The following is a 16,673-nucleotide window of genomic DNA, read 5'->3' as shown; positions in this document are numbered from 1 at the left end:
GGTTTAATTAGTTCTAAGTTCTAGGCGACTGATGACCTCAGAAGTTAAGTCGCATAGTGCTCAGAGCCATTTGAACCATTCACAACCGTTGGTAGCGCGCAGTGAAGGTATTGGTTGCGTCTTGCTACTGGTGTGCTTTATGTATAACCAGAACCTCTTTGGGTTTTCTGCCAGACTTGGAGACAGAATTTCGTTATGGAAGTTACTAAAAGCATCTCGCATTGAAGTACGCTGTATATACCGAACTTCTGTAAAACTTTGACAATCTTGGGGATTTTGCGTTCTTTTAAATTTGGCATGCTTTTTTCGTTGCTGCTGCAACAGCGATCTGACCATGGGGGATCAGTACCATCACTTATTAATTTATGTGATATATATCTCTCAATTTCTTTGATACTATCTCTTTGAAAGCATTCCACAACTTTTCCACACTTACATCATCAGATCTAAAGGAGTGAAGACTGTCTCTTAAAAAGTCGTTAAGAGCATTTTTATCAACTTTTTTAAATAGATATACTTTGCGTTTCTTTTTGATGGTTGTACGTGTTACGGTATTCAGCCTAGCAGCAACTACCTTGTGGTCGCTAATCCCTGTATTCATCACAATAATCACTATTTGTATTATTTGTTGCTAAAAGGTCAAGTATACTTTCGCAACCATTTACGATTCGAGTGGGCTCATGAACTAATTGTTCAAAATAATTTTCTGAGAAAGCATTCAGTACAGTTTCGGATGACGTTTTATGCCTGCCGCCGGCTTTAAACGTATAATTTTTCCAGCATATCGAGGGTAGATTGAAGTCACCACCTACTATAATTGTATGAGCAGGGTACTTATCTGAAATGAGACTCAAGTTTTCTTTGAACTGTTGAGCTTCTATATCTTCTGAGTCGGGTGGTCGGTAAAACGATCCAATTAATAGTTTAGTCCGATTTTCAGGTATAACCTCTACCCACAGTAGTTCAATTTCGCTACAAGACAAACTACTTCTGACAGCAATAAATACTCCAGCACCAACTGTATTTAATCCGTTCTTTCTAAACACTGTTAGATTGTTTTAAAAAATTTCGGCTGAACTTATTTTTGGCTTTAGCGAGCTCTCTGTACGTACAACTATTTGAGCTTCAGTGCTTTCTATTAGGGATTGGAGCTCTGATTCTTTCCCAACACAGCTACGACAATTTACAACTACAACACCAATCGTTTCTACAACTACCTTACTGTGTTTTACCTGCCCTCTTTTAGACGGACGCCCCTTCTATGATTCCCTGAGACCCTCTAACCTAAATTTCGTGTTGTGTGAATACTTTCTTGATACCTTATTTGTTGTGTGCTGTCCTTAGGCTAGTTAGGTTTAAGTAGTTCTAAGTTCTAGGGGACTGATGACCATAGATGTTAAGTCCCATAGTGCTCAGAGCCATTTGAACCATTTTGATACCTTATTTACTATACGTCACAGCATGGTTTTAAGATTGTTGTCGCTGTTTGCGGCATATTTTCGTTGTTTTGATGTCCACAACTCGTGATCTAGTGGCTAGCTTTGTCGCCTCTAGATCACGGGGTCCCGGGTTCGATTCCCGACCGGATTTTCTCTGCCTGGGGACTGGGTGTTTGTGTTGTCCTCATCATTTCATCATCATCATCACGCGTGACAGTGACTACATTGGACTGTGAACAAAATTGTGTAAAAATTGGGACTTTGTACAGGCGCAGATGACCCAGCCCCACAAGCCACCCCACAAACCAAACACCATCATCAGTGTTTTGATGTTTATCTCAGCATACACCATGTCATCTGCACCTGTGTCAGCGGCTGTTAGTAAACAAATACAGCCGGCCGGGGTGGCCGAACGGTTCTAGGAGCTGCAGTCTGGAACCGCAGGACCGCTACGGGCGCAGGTTCGAATTCTGCATCGGGCATGGATGTGTGTGATGTCCTTAGGTTAGTTAGGTTTAAGTACTTCTAAGTTCTAGGGTACTGATGACCTCAGAAGTTAAGTCCCATAGTGCTCAGAGCCATTTGAGACATTTTTAAACAAATACAAAAACGTGAACTTACGTGTGTCAGCGTTATACAACTGGGATTGCGGCAGTATTGTGGGTACAGTTTTGGAGTGGACTAGGTTGTTACGTAGTTTGTCGTGTGCTCACGTTCGTTTCACCGCTTGCAGCCACTTTTATGTACAAAAAAAACATAGCTTTCGGACTTCGGTGATAATTCAAAACATTACACCATCTAGCTGTTCGCGTTTGTCGAGAGAAATGTGTCGCATGCGCTCTCACAGTTCAGATGAGGTATGCCGAGAAAAACGGCGACAGAAAAACACCGAAAAAACACCGAAAATATGCCGCAAACGGCGACAACAATATTGTAGATAGTACCTGCAGTAGTCCAGAAATTTCTTCATTACTCGCTTCGAAATAGGTTGAGCCATGCGCAGCTCGTGTTCGTGCCGTTTATTGCTTGACATCTTTTGTTTGCGGTACTGCCATCCCGTTTCTTATTCGATTTACTGGCGTCACTAAGTTGCTGGCTTGCCTGCCCGTGGGTGGCCGTAGTAGCGCCTATCGATAAGAGCACTGTCGTACAATCTTTTGAGTGACCGCTAGTATTTCCGGGTCGTCGTGTGTCGGGAGTTGAGTCGGGACGGAGCAGGAGTGAGGTCCAAACAGCCATGACTTGCCCGAACGTTGCCGACACTGATGACTTGAGTGAGGACGACCTTGGTTGGTCGTTCGGTCGGTCGTCTCATCGGACGACGTGTAATTGGTCGCCCACCACTTCTGGGTTCTCCGGGTGTATCGACTTGTGATTCGTGCTTGTTATTCCAGAGCCACTGGTTTTAGTATTGTTCGAGTTGTTTGTGGAAGTGTTTCGTGGAAACGTGTGTAGCTTGTGTGATTTGACTGAGCAGCTATTTTAGTGCTGTCTGCGTGCTGCAGGCAGTCGGTCGGTTGGGACAGAGCAGCGAGAAGTCTCCACAGCGCGGAGTCAGGCCGAGACAGCTAGCGGCGTGCACGCGCTGTCGGGTCTTGAGGCGCTAGCTGCGAAAGCTACAAAGTTCGCTGCCCACCGAACCTGGACACTGCAGTTGAGTGATCAGTTAACCTGTTATGAAACCTCAACTGCTGTGACATCTCTTCGTTCATTGCTGGTTGTTGCTTCCAGGGCTGTTCCGGCTAGCGTATGTTGTGTTGGAGTCAGCGAAATTTTGCAGCTGTCTTCCTGTATGGTCTCTAACTATTAAATTGGTGGTTACGTATCAGTGAAGTGCACCAGCGGTATTTTCTGCCTTGTGGCCGTTAACACCCCAATCACATGCCCTGGTCATTAGCGTAGTTTTCCGGCAGTGTGTTTCTCCTCGCCGTGCTGATGCTGTCCAGCATGGCGTGTAGTCGACAGCCTTTTAGTTCTTTGCTCATACTTTTTTCCTTGGAGTAGTTATTATGCCTTCGTTGTTTTTAGAAGCAAATTTTGAAGATGTAGTGCTGCCGGTATCTTCGTCCTCGGCTGATACTTTCCGTTCTCATGCCGTTGGTGAGGCAGAAGGGAATTGATCAGATTGTTGGTCGGTCGTTCAACTGTCGCTGGGTCAGGTTGCCATCGGATTACTTTTGGCTGCCTGTCTCACCTCAGCTTACATTAGAGCCACCTCCACAGGCTGACTCTCGGAACAATTCTGAGCACCACCACTCTGTTGGTTTTAGATTGTGATTTTCATTTTAGTCTCAAGTACTGTGTGAGATCTTCAGCTATCTATGAATTTACTTTGTTTTAATTTTAAATAAGGCCTTCAGCCGTCTTAAATTAAAATTTGAAGATTCATTTGTTTAAAACAATTTTTTTTAATTTTTTCTACTTATCCAGACCCTAAGCCCGGAGTGTGGCCTTCAGCCGAGTATTTATGTGAATTTTTTTTTTTTTTTTTTAGTGTGGCCTTTAGCTACGTGTAGTCTTTAAAGCAGTTGTTTATAACTTGTGTTCAGGCCTTCAGCCGTTCTTGTTTTGATGTGGTTTTGGACCTTCAACCGAGGAGGTATTTCACGTTTTCTTAACAAGGCATTCAGCCATATTGTTTTATTTTGATCGTTTTAAGGCAATGTATAATTAAGTGGTCCTTAAGAAAATAAAAGTTTGTGTGTTTGGTGCAACTGACAGTAACTAATAACGGCCCCCTCCACAACCATAACCTGATCCACTGTATTCTGTGAAACCAGATGTCAGAGGTAAATGAAGTAATTGACAGCACGACGCGGCAGTAACTACATAGGGGCTACTATAGCGTTGTACACAGCATTATTATTATTATTATTATTACTATCAGTTGCTGCGACAGTATACAAAGCATTAATAGTCTGAACTCTTCGAATTCCTTGCCAGTTCAGAAGAAAGGTGTGCAGCAATCAAGTGATTTACGAACAGTAAGCACAGGGGAAGCATTTTAACTTGGTTGATTTTAAATGGGGGTGCAGTGTGCTGGTGAAGCAAGTACCACAATGGAGAGCAGTAATGCAGAGGAACTGTGTCTTGTAGCAACTGTCTACTCTCACCGTAGCACTTGCGACGCAGCACGAATTCCTTCGTCATTCATTCTCTCTCTCTCTCTCTCTCTCTCTCTCTCTCTCTCACACACACACACACACACACACACACACACACACACACACAAACTAAATATCATTCATCTTAAAATTAAGTGTTCCAAGAAAAGTCTTTCATTCTACAGTTTAGTTATGTGCTAAAGTTCTTGATAGTGTGGGTGAGGGGGCGTGGGTACCGGCTAGTGTCTAATTGCACTAGGATGACCAACTCTCCCGTATTTCACGGGATCTCCCGTATTTAGAGACATTTTTTCATAATCTCGCGGCTCCCGTATTTTGAGGCTCAGTGGCCGTTTATCTCCTGTTTTTAGCTTTATTTTTCTTATCACGTACCAGTATGTAAAAATATTTTTCAATCATTTAAATTTTGCACACGCAAGTTGTTTTAACCATGTACTTCATAATGCAATGAAACTTGCTTGAAACTGTTTGCAATATGTAGATGTTGAAGTGTTGGTGTTAAAAATATATAGTCACTTTTCCAGTTCTGCCAAACGGAGGGAAACGTTAAAATCATTTTTTGAATTTGTTGATGTGTAATGGGCTGAAATCTTGTGATATGTGAATACTAGATGATTATCTGTCACTCCAGCTGTAGAAAGGCTTTTAAAAAATTGGGAGCCTATAAAAAGCTATTTTAAAAGCATAGATGAATCAGACTGTCCTAAAGTTCTGGAAAAGTATTTTTTCAATGAAAATACAGAAGTAGAAACAATTGTTCAAGCTTATATTAGTTTTTTTGTGAATATTGGAAATGTTTTCATTCAAAAAGCAAAGTATTTGGAGAATTCCGACCTTAGTATTATGGAATCTCATGAAGCTGTAAACTTACTAATTAGTAAAATTAGACAGAGAAAGGAAGATACGTTTATTGGTAGTGGTACCCATAAATTATTAGGCTCTGTTCTTGATTTAAATCTGAAATCTAGTAGTGAGAACAACTTCATTGAATTCTATGATTGTTTATATTCTTACTTAGGTAGTAAATTTGATAATAGTTTAAAAGAGTTTAATCTCACTATGTCTAAAAAGGGAAATGACATTCAATGACATGCATGAATTTTTAGAATATCTTAAGCTGGATTGTTTTAATGAAGATGAATTATATGAGGAGTTTTGTAGTTCTAATGATGCAAGTAAATGTACTGTCTCTTTAGATGATAATGTTAGCCAGAAATGGATACAGGTTTTTACAACTTTGAAATCAAATAATGTTAATTTTGAAGACTTGGGTAAGCTGGTTTGTTTTGTTATGACAGTATCAGGAAGTAATGCTCTCACTGAGAGAGTATTTTCTCTTATAAATAGTAAGTGGACTGATGTAAGGAACAGAAGTAGCACAAACTTAATCAAATCTGAACTACAAGTTGCCATTAATTTTCCTTATTCGTGTAGTGAATTTACTAAAAATGATGTAAAACTACTGACTGAGGCAAAATCTGTCGCAAAATATGTATAAGTAATTGTGATGTGTAAATAAATAGTCTACTTTTACAAATACTGCTTTGATTTTTGGCAAAATTTTGCCGTGCTATTAACCTCCCTTATTTTTTGTCAAGGATATAAGAAGCTCCCTTATTTTCGTTTAGAAAAGTTGGACACCCTAAACTGCATTCAGGCGTAAGGAATGTTGGGAACCACTGGTCTAGTGTGTATCGGCGTTACGTTTCAGAGGTCTTCTTCTGGCGTGCAGACTGAAGGTCTGGTACGACTGCTGCATGCGGCCTTGACGAGAGGTACTGAAGGGGCGCTACTCACTTGTAGCCGTAGTGCAGGTTGTCGCCGCAGCCGCCCCACAGCCAGGAGGCGTGCAGGTCTCGCGGCCGGCCCCGGCGGGAGCAGCCGCACGCCGCCAGCTGGCCGTCGTGGCAGGCGCGAGCCACCGCGTGCAGCAGGGACGCCGCCGACAGCGCGTGCGCGAACGCCATCTCGCGGCTCGCTGCAACACACGACGCGGGCGATGTAGTCGCTCACTCGCGAAAATAAAATTCAAAAATACGGTGCTTCGGACAGAAATAAATTACGTCTCTGATCTACCTACATCAGACACGCAGCGCAATTACTGATTTATGGTTAGCACTCACGTCGCAAGACTTTTTGCACGAGACCGACGGGAAAGACAGGTCGTCCTCGTACGTCGCAGCACGTGCCACTGCAGGCCTTAAGCTGTCGGCACACGGACCGTGCAGGTCTCAACGCCTTCTCCAGAATCACCTTGACCTTTTTGCCGCATGGTGTAACCAGTGGCTCCTGAAAATCAATCCTTCCAAGACCCAGGCAATCATCGTAGGTCGTACCACTCGCTCCTTCCGGCTCCTGGAATTCTCCCTTACCGTCTGCGCCCGTCCTGTCCGCCTCACCCCCACCCTCACCTACCTTGGCCTCACCATTGACCGTCACCTCACCTGGATCCCTCACTCCGCTCCATCCAATCCAAAGCCCACAACCGCCTCCGACCCCTCAAACTTCTCTCTGGCCAGACATGGGGGTTGCACCCCTCTACCATCCTCCACACCTACAAATCCTTAATCCGTCCCATCCTCTGTTATGCCAGTCCCGCCTGGATATCTGCCCCCCCCCCCAAATTCTATAAGTCCCTCCAGATCCTTGAGCGTCATGCACTCCGCCTCGCCTTCCGTATATGCCTCCCGTCCCCCATGCGGATCCTCTATGACCTCATTCCTTTCCCCCATCTGCTCCTGTTCCTCGAACATATCCGCATAATCTACACCTCCCGCCACCTTGATCCCCCTCACCCCCTGGTTGCTCCTCTCCTCTCGCGTTCCCGCCCCCTGCCATGTCTTCACTGTTGTGTCCCCCCCTACTCCATCTCTACACCCTTCATCTCCTTTCCCAAGGTGGCTTCCATCAACCCCCCCCCCTCCCTGATGATGCCCTCTCTCCCTCCATCTATCCCTCCTATCAACTCTGATCCTCAACCCCCCCTCCTTTCCTCCATCCTTTCCCTGGGCTCCCTCTTCCCCACCCCCTTCCATCCTGTTTTCTCCCCACCAAACGTCTCCCTACCTCCCTTCTGCCCCCCCGAGTCCTTTTGTATTCCCCTCCTCTGCCTTCCCCACTCCCTGTCGCGTCTGCCCAGCACCCCTCCCCCACCCCTCTTATGGGTCCTCATCCTCCATCGGCTTCTTTCCCACTTTCCTCCCCCTTTGCTTTTCCTCTCCTTCCCCCCCTTTTTTATTTTCCCATCATCAGTCCAGTTCCCCCCCCCCCCCACCTGCTCTCGGCTGTGGTATGTCACATTTGCCAACTTTTTAGTGCAGTGTTCCAGTGACTGTTCAGTATTGTTCGTCTTTCTCGTGTTGCGAACAGAAACCATGCTGTCGCTAGGTGTGAATTTTATGTCTTTTGCGAACAGAAACCAAACTGTCGCCGTGTTTTTTTAATTGTCTGTCTATTGTTTTACCTGTCTGCTTCGTATGTATTTCATTAGCAACATCATCACTCTGTTCTATGTTTTAAGTTCCACGATTTTTTTTTTCGCCGTGTTACTCTTTAAGTCTCCAATTTTATCGCCTGTTTTTATTATTTATGCTCTTCATCTTTTTAAGAAAGTCTGTAGGCTGAAGAGCGGCATACTAAGCTGCTGCCAGCACGCCCCCTTCCGGGGGGAATTAAAAAAAAAGAAAAACAAAAAAAAAAAAAGGACCGTGCATCCGGACGTTTAGCGTTGAGCATGCCGAGTTTCTGACGTCATAGCGAGGAAAAGCACACTCGGGAGTCTTTCCGAACGTGCAGAGCGATATCTGGCATGTCAGATATTCTGAGCGTGCGTCTGAGCGTTGACCAATGAGATGGCACAACGCCACTTACGTCACACGCACACCGTCTCCCTTCAGTACAGAGTTGTGAGGCGCAATATTGGCACTCATTTGAAGCCTATTTTTGTATATGCCGTTTCAGAGCACCAGCAAATTGAGAATCACTGGAAAACCCGTTGTTGGTTGTGATTCATTTCAATAAAATAATGAGAAACATCATATTCGTGGCAAAAGAATTATGGTAACTTGCGTATTATGAGAGTAGGCTATTTGAAGGCAGCAACAGACTGAAGATCCACTCAAAACGCATTGTTCATCGTACAATTTGTTATAATTAAATTTCAATTAACAACATAATTATCTACGATTAACGATTTTAGCTCGGGGTAACATAATATTTTTAAGGAACAGCCGCCTGTAGTTGGTTTAGCGCAATGGATAGCGTTTCTGTCCGGTAACGAGTCTAAGCTGAAGCAATGGTTCGCGTTTTTACACTCCCACAGTTTTTTCCCCCTAACATTCGCGCTTCCATTTAGTTCTGATACTTTATCATTAGTTTAATATAAGTATATAATATAATATTTGATGTTATGTAAATATAAGTTCACCTTTTTTTTGAGGGGTGACTTTGTTCGATTGGCTTAATTACAGGACAGCTTGCGCTACTTGTATAAAGATATTTTGCTCCTTTTTCTTTTACGCTTCGTAATTCAAATGTTGCAAAGATTCTGCTACTGGGTAGGAACAGTGATCAAGTAAGACTGACCTTGGGGTTTTACTAAAATGTGGGAATGATGAAATAATGTTTATCTTATGCGGAGAAATATTCCAAATTTGTACCACACTGTTTGTAATGGAACTTTTATAAGCCTGTGTTCTTATTGGTTGGACATCGTACTTTCCTTTTCGTGGACGATGGAGGAAATATGTGTTTTAATAGAGCTAACGCGGGAATTTTACGCGCGCCCGTTGAGAGAACAGTGTGATTTACGAACTAGAAACATCCCTCAAACTGCCGCTGGAGTGCGTTGCGATCGCGTATACCACATTGGGGCCCACGTACCGTATGCACAAGTCGCATCGTTCCTGAGCGTTCAGCAGCACGTTGAACTTGGCACGCTCAACGTTAACGTTCGACAGCACGGTCCGTGTGCCGACGGCTTTACGAGTGCCAGCAGCCGTCTCCAGCGGGGAGCGAGTAACTATTTCAGACGAATTTAATGATTCTTGGCCGTGCTCTTAAGCACGCGGTCAACAATTATTAAAGTCGTCTGAAACAGTTACTCAGTCCCCTCCGGAGGCAGCTGAGACCTGCAGTGTCATGTTCTCTGACGTACGCGCCAAGGGCTGTTTTTCTAGTGGGCCTCGAGCCAACTAGTGTGACGTCATTAATTCGTTGCGGGGGGGGGGGGGGCCGCTTTCTGCAAACGTGACGTCACATTAATATCACGCGCAATATCGAAGTCCACAGCAACTGCTACCGACTATGTGACAAGGAAGAATGTGCATTTCATTCGCAGCAATTTACGCTGCCTTCTCTGGTTCCTGCCTAACCACACACTCGGAAATTACTACATATTCCGAAATAAAGATCCAAATATTTGTGAAAAGGAAAAAAAAATATGAATTTCACTGCTGTCCGCTTCAGTAGCAGCAATTAAATCTGTCGTTTTAGGTTCCTGCCTAACCACATACATGCTATTTGGAAGTAAAAAGCGAAATATTTATGCAAGCGAAGAATGTGAATGTTATGGCTCGGCGTCCCCCCCCCCCCCCCCCCCCCCCATGAACCATGGACCTTGCCGTTGGTGGGGAGGCTTGCGTGCCTCAGCGATACAGATAGCCGTACCGTAGGTGCAACCACAACGGAGGGGTATCTGTTGAGAGGCCAGACAAACGTGTGGTTCCTGAAGAGGGGCAGCAGCCTTTTCAGTAGTTGCAAGGGCAACAGTCTGGATGATTGACTGATCTGGCCTTGTAACAATAACCAAAACGGCCTTGCTGTGCTGGTACTGCGAACGGCTGAAAGCAAGGGGAAACTACAGCCGTAATTTTTCCCGAGGGCATGCAGCTTTACTGTATGATTACATGATGATGGCGTCCTCTTGGGTAAAATATTCCGGAGGTAAAATAGTCCTCAATTCGGATCTCCGGGCGGGGACTACTCAAGAGGATGTCGTTATCAGGAGAAAGAAAACTGGCGTTCTACGGATCGGAGCGTGGAATGTCAGATCCCTTAATCGGGCAGGTAGGTTAGAAAATTTAAAAAGGGAAATGGATAGGTTGAAGTTAGATATAGTGGGAATTAGCGAAGTTCGGTGGCAGGAGGAACAAGACTTCTGGTCAGGTGACTACAGGGTTATAAACACAAAATCAAATAGGGGTAATGCAGGAGTAGGTTTAATAATGAATAGGAAAATAGGAATGCGGGTAAGCTACTACAAACAGCATAGTGAACGCATTATTGTGGCCAAGATAGATACAAAGCCCACACCTACTACAGTAGTACAAGTTTATATGCCAACTAGCTCTGCAGATGACGAAGAAATTGAAGAAATGTATGATGAAATAAAAGAAATCATTCAGATTGTGAAGGGAGACGAAAATTTAATAGTCATGGGTGACTGGAATTCGAGTGTAGGAAAAGGGAGAGAAGGAAACATAGTAGGTGAATATGGATTGGGGGACAGAAATGAAAGAGGAAGCCGCCTGGTAGAATTTTGCACACAGCACAACATAATCATAACTAACACTTGGTTTAAGAATCATGAAAGAAGGTTGTATACATGGAAGAACCCTGGAGATACTAAAAGGTATCAGATAGATTATATAATGATAAGACAGAGATTTAGGAACCAGGTTTTAAATTGTAAGACATTTCCAGGGGCAGATGTGGACTCTGACCACAATCTATTGGTTATGACCTGTAGATTAAAACTGAAGAAACTGCAAAAAGGTGGGAATTTAAGGAGATGGGACCTGGATAAACTAAAAGAACCAGAGGTTGTACAGAGATTCAGGGAGAGCATAAGGGAGCAATTGACAGGAATGGGGGAAATAAATACAGTAGAAGAAGAATGGGTAGCTTTGAGGGATGAAGTAGTGAAGGCAGCAGAGAATCAAGTAGGTAAAAAGACGAGGGCTAGTAGAGATCCTTGGGTAACAGAAGAAATACTGAATTTAATTGATGAAAGGAGAAAATATAAAAATGCAGTAAGTGAAACAGGCAAAAAGGAATACAAACGTCTCAAAAATGAGATCGACAGGAAGTGCAAAATGGCTAAGCAGGGATGGCTAGAGGACAAATGTAAGGATGTAGAGGCCTATCTCACTAGGGGTAAGATAGATACCGCCTACAGGTAAATTAAAGAGACCTTTGGAGATAAGAGAACGACTTGTATGAATATCAAGAGCTCAGATGGAAACCCAGTTCTAAGCAAAGAAGGGAAAGCAGAAAGGTGGAAGGAGTATATAGAGGGTCTATACAAGGGCGATGTACTTGAGGACAATATTATGGAAATGGAAGAGGATGTAGATGAAGATGAAATGGGAGATATGATACTGCGTGAAGAGTTTGACAGAGCACTGAAAGACCTGAGTCGAAACAAGGCCCCCGGAGTAGACAATATTCCATTAGAACTACTGACAGCCTTGGGAGAGCCAGTCCTCACAAAACTCTACCACCTGGTGAGCAAGATGTATGAAACAGGTGAAATACCCTCAGACTTCAAGAAGAATATAATAATTCCAATCCCAAAGAAAGCAGGTGTTGACAGATGTGAAAATTACCGAACTATCAGCTTAATAAGTCACAGCTGCAAAATACTAACACGAATTCTTTACAGACGAATGGAAAAACTAGTAGAAGCCAACCTCGGGGAAGATCAGTTTGGATTCCGTAGAAACACTGGAACACGTGAGGCAATACTCACCTTACGACTTATCTTAGAAGAAAGATTAAGGAAAGGCAAACCTACGTTTCTAGCATTTGTAGACTTAGAGAAAGCTTTTGACAATGTTGACTGGAATACTCTCTTTCAAATTCTAAAGGTGGCAGGGGTAAAATACAGGGAGCGAAAGGCTATTTACAATTTGTACAGAAACCAGATGGCAGTTATAAGAGTCGAGGGACATGAAAGGGAAGCAGTGGTTGGGAAGGGCGTAAGACAGGGTTGTAGCCTCTCCCCGATGTTGTTCAATCTGTATATTGAGCAAGCAGTAAAGGAAACAAAAGAAAAATTCGAAGTAGGTATTAAAATTCATGGAGAAGAAATAAAAACTTTGAGGTTCGCCGATGACATTGTAATTCTGTCAGAGACAGCAAAGGACTTGGAAGAGCAGTTGAATGGAAAGGACAGTGTCTTGAAAGGAGGATATAAGATGAACATCAACAAAAGCAAAACAAGGATAATGGAATGTAGTCTAATTAAGTCGGGTGATGCTGAGGGAATTAGATTAGGAAATGAGGCACTTAAAGTAGTAAAGGAGTTTTGCTATTTGGGGAGCAAAATAACTGATGATGGTCGAAGTGGAGAAGATATAAAATGTAGAGTGGCAATGGCAAGGAAAACGTTTCTGAAGAAGAGAAATTTGTTAACATGGAGTATAGAGTTAAGTGTCAGGAAGCCGTTTCTGAAAGTATTTGTATGGAGTGTAGCCATGTATGGAAGTGAAACATGGACGATAAATAGTTTGGACAAGAAGAGAATAGAAGCTTTCGAAATGTGGTGCTACAGAAGAATGCTGAAGATTAGATGGGTAGATCACATAACTAATGAGGAGGTATTGAATAGAATTGGGGAGAAGAGGAGTTTGTGGCACAACTTGATTAGAAGAAGGGATCGGTTGGTAGGACATGTTCTGAGGCATCAAGGGATCACAAATTTAGCATTGGAGGGCAGTGTGGAGGGTAAAAATCGTAGAGGGAGACCAAGAGCTGAATACACTAAGCAGATTCAGAAGAATGTAGGTTGCAGTAAGTACTGGGAGATGAAGAAGCTTGCACAGGATAGGGTAGCATGGAGAGCTGCATCAAACCAGTCTCAGGACTGAAGACCACAACAACAACAACAACAACAACATACCCCAGTTGTCCAACCCGGGCAAGGGGACCCAGAGTTCAACGTGGAATCCGAACCACGTGTTGTTTGTGGCGATTCGTCACATCGTTGAGAGGTGAAGGCTAGGTTAAAACGAAGCGTGAAAAATCCGTGGTCCGACCGGTATTGGATCCCGCAGAATCTGGGTTTCCAGGCACGCGCTTTACCGCTAAACCAGTAGGCCGCTTAGACAGTTTATCCAAAGGTTTTGACGAATCGGTTTGCGAGTATTGTAATATGAGACATATATGGCTGTATCTTTGGCTGCATTGACTTCGGGGTGTAAATGATTTAAACCGTCAAAGGGTCGTAGACCTTAATATTCGACATAAAGTTCATCTTGATATCTCTAATCGTTCCTGAGAAAAAGAGGTCTTAACATCCACACAGGCAGACAGACATACGAACAACAAAGTGAGCGTTTAAGGGTTCCGTTTTTACTGGTTGAGGTACGGAACCCAAAGATTACTGTGAAACGCAATAACAACACAGAACACATCCCTGTCATAACTGAGCCAAAGTGAACACAATTGAATACGATAACCCCCAAAACTAACACATTCTGATATCTCTCTTCCAAGAACAGACAGAAATGCTGTGAAGGACACATCCGCTAACTTACCAAGTTCCCCAAGAAGCGATTCGTAAACATCACCCTGCTAGCGAAAAGCGTCCTCTGTTCTTAAGAGTGGGGGAGAGATTGGTTGGCTAACGGAAGTCTCTTACTGCGTTGCAGACAGCTGGGACTGGAGCGGCCGGAGGCGGGTGCGGGGGCGGAGTCGGTAGCATGGAGAGCTGCATCAAACCAGTCTCAGGACTGAAGACCACAACAACAACAACAATGGCTCGGCGTTTCTCTCGCAGCAATTTAACACACTCAGAAACTACCATATATTCGGAAATAACGAGGCAAATATTTTTCAGAAGGAACAATGTGATTTTTATTGCTGCTTGTTTCAGTCGTAATAATTTACTCTGTCCTCTTAGGTTCCTGGTTAATCACACACTCGGATATTGCGCAATTTTTTTTTCTCTAATAAGCTGGGAGCGTAATATTCGCGCAAACAAAGTTGACACTCGGCGTGTTGGCCTGTGGGACTGACTGTAAATGGGAAATAGCAGAACATAATACTTCATAAGGAAGTTCTAGGATATGTTAACAACGATCCGATGAAAAAATATTAACACGTTGCGGGATGCGAACCTACACCCTTCGGCTCCGTAAAGCACATGATTATCCCTTAATCTAGAGCTTAATCAGGCGAGTTTCGTCTCCTTTGTTGGTTTTTATATCATCTCTTGAACGCTAATATCCTTGATGGGTTATTAACACATTTAATGACAATGGTGACGTGTTTGTGATAAATTTTCAGTGTGTCTTTACTTTGAAATGACATACTCCAAGCTACAATATAAAACATTTAAACAAGCCAGAAGTAATCTGATGCCTCCTGCATCGATTGACGATACTGCGTGCGACATCAAAATAACGTCACGTTTGCAGATAGTGTTGTGGTATGAGCGTTACCCTTTATTTATATCTCTGCCATACTTACACTCTCTGACTCTGACCTGCCAGAAGGAAACGAAACAAGTTTCGTTAGACATTCAGGTGCTGGTGTAGCTAGACTTAAGTTTCCGTCACACTTGCATATTATTTTTGACACAGACCAGTTCCGAACGCTTGCGTTCATTTTCAAACCATTGCCCTGATCTCTAATGTTTGAAGAGTTGTTCATACACCAGACTTCTGAACATTCCAGCGGAATTATGTTACAGTCTAATTTTAAAGACACAGGCAATAGTATGCAATTCAACGCAAGCGTTCGAAGCTAGACACCATTAAAATTATGTGCAACTGTTTTGGAAACTTAAATAAATAATTAATAGGCAGAAACGCTAGTCGTTTGTGTCACCGCAATATTGGAAATGTACATATAACCAAATAGGCGTTACGAGCAATTTAGTCCTCATTTTCCATGCCGAGGGAAATAAACTGTACTCGTGCTGTTGAGCATTACAGAACGCACCCATCTTATTGTTTCGTTATCCGTGATATTACTACAAATACATATCTATGTTTCAGCGAAAAACTTTTCACTGATATACGTGAAGGTGCGGACAGATTTATTAAAAGGAACCTTAACCTAATAAACAATTTTTTTTCTAAACAAGGTGTACCTATTGCCAGTAGAATTTCAGTAAGTTTCAGTTCTGTGAGTGCAGCAATTTATTTTGTCTTTTACATCTGTCAAAGATACACTTATGTTTCAACTTATTACATATTCAGATAATAGGTTCTAATGGAAAGAGATAGCAATATTAGATCAAATCTCTCCAACACTATTACTACACGCGACAGTTTTTACTCTCCAGAGCTCTCTCTAGTGTCACGGAAGTTATTCCGTGATGTCTTAACAGATGTGCTACTATCCTATTCCTTCTCCTTGTCAGTGTTTTCCATATACTAGTTTCCTTTCCGATTCTACGCGGAACCTTCTCATTCCTTATCTTATCAGTTCACCTAATTTGCAACATTCGTCTGCAGCAACACATCTCAAATGCTTCTTTTCTCTTCTTTTCCGATTTTTCCACAGTCAAAGCTTCACTACCATACAATGCTGTGCTCCAAACGCACGAGGGTTGAATGAAAAGTAATGCCTCCACCTTCGTTAACTGCGTTTGGATGGGAAAATTTTAATAAATCAAACGCAGAAACAATTCTTAGAAGGTGATCTTCACTTGCCAATATTCACTTTTCCACATAATCTCCAGCCAATTTGATACATTTCTGCCAATGACGAACAAGTTTTCTGAAGCCGTCACGGAGTCTTTGTGTCGATATTCCATAGATTGACGTTTCGTCACCGGGTCGTAATGGTGTACCCACGTTTCGTCTCCTTCCACAATTGAATGGAGAAAGGCGTCACCTTCATTCTCGTAACGCGAGAGGAGTTCCTGGCAAATTTCAAGTCTCTGCGCTTTCATTTCAGGTGTCAGCATCCGGGATATCCATCGTGCGTAGATCTTCCGATAGCCAAGCAAAGCAATGATGTGACCCACACGTTCTCGTGAAATGCCGATTCCGCTTGCAGTTTCTCTCTGAGTGATACGACGATCGTCCTGAATCAATCTGTCAACATTTTGCTTGTGAAACTCGGTGTTTGCTGTCACCAGACGTCGAACTCATTG

The 16,673-nt window shown here is 43.2% G+C and overlaps 1 protein-coding gene across 1 annotated transcript in view; it reads right to left on the bottom strand.

Annotated features, from left to right (window-relative positions):
• Positions 1-16,673, bottom strand: part of LOC124616246 (protein Wnt-5b-like) — a gene marked incomplete at its 5' end in the record, with an annotated part of 263,536 nt that overhangs the window by 186,535 nt on the left and 60,328 nt on the right. The window contains one exon of the mRNA XM_047144549.1: positions 6,362-6,542. Within this exon, the coding sequence (XP_047000505.1) occupies positions 6,362-6,542 (181 nt within the window). The remainder of the gene's footprint in view (positions 1-6,361; positions 6,543-16,673) is intronic.

This window comes from Schistocerca americana, chromosome 5 (genome assembly GCF_021461395.2).
Source record: "Schistocerca americana isolate TAMUIC-IGC-003095 chromosome 5, iqSchAmer2.1, whole genome shotgun sequence".
In the NCBI taxonomy this organism is placed as follows: Eukaryota; Metazoa; Arthropoda; class Insecta; order Orthoptera; family Acrididae; genus Schistocerca; species Schistocerca americana.
This window is presented reverse-complemented; position numbering and strand designations above follow the sequence as displayed.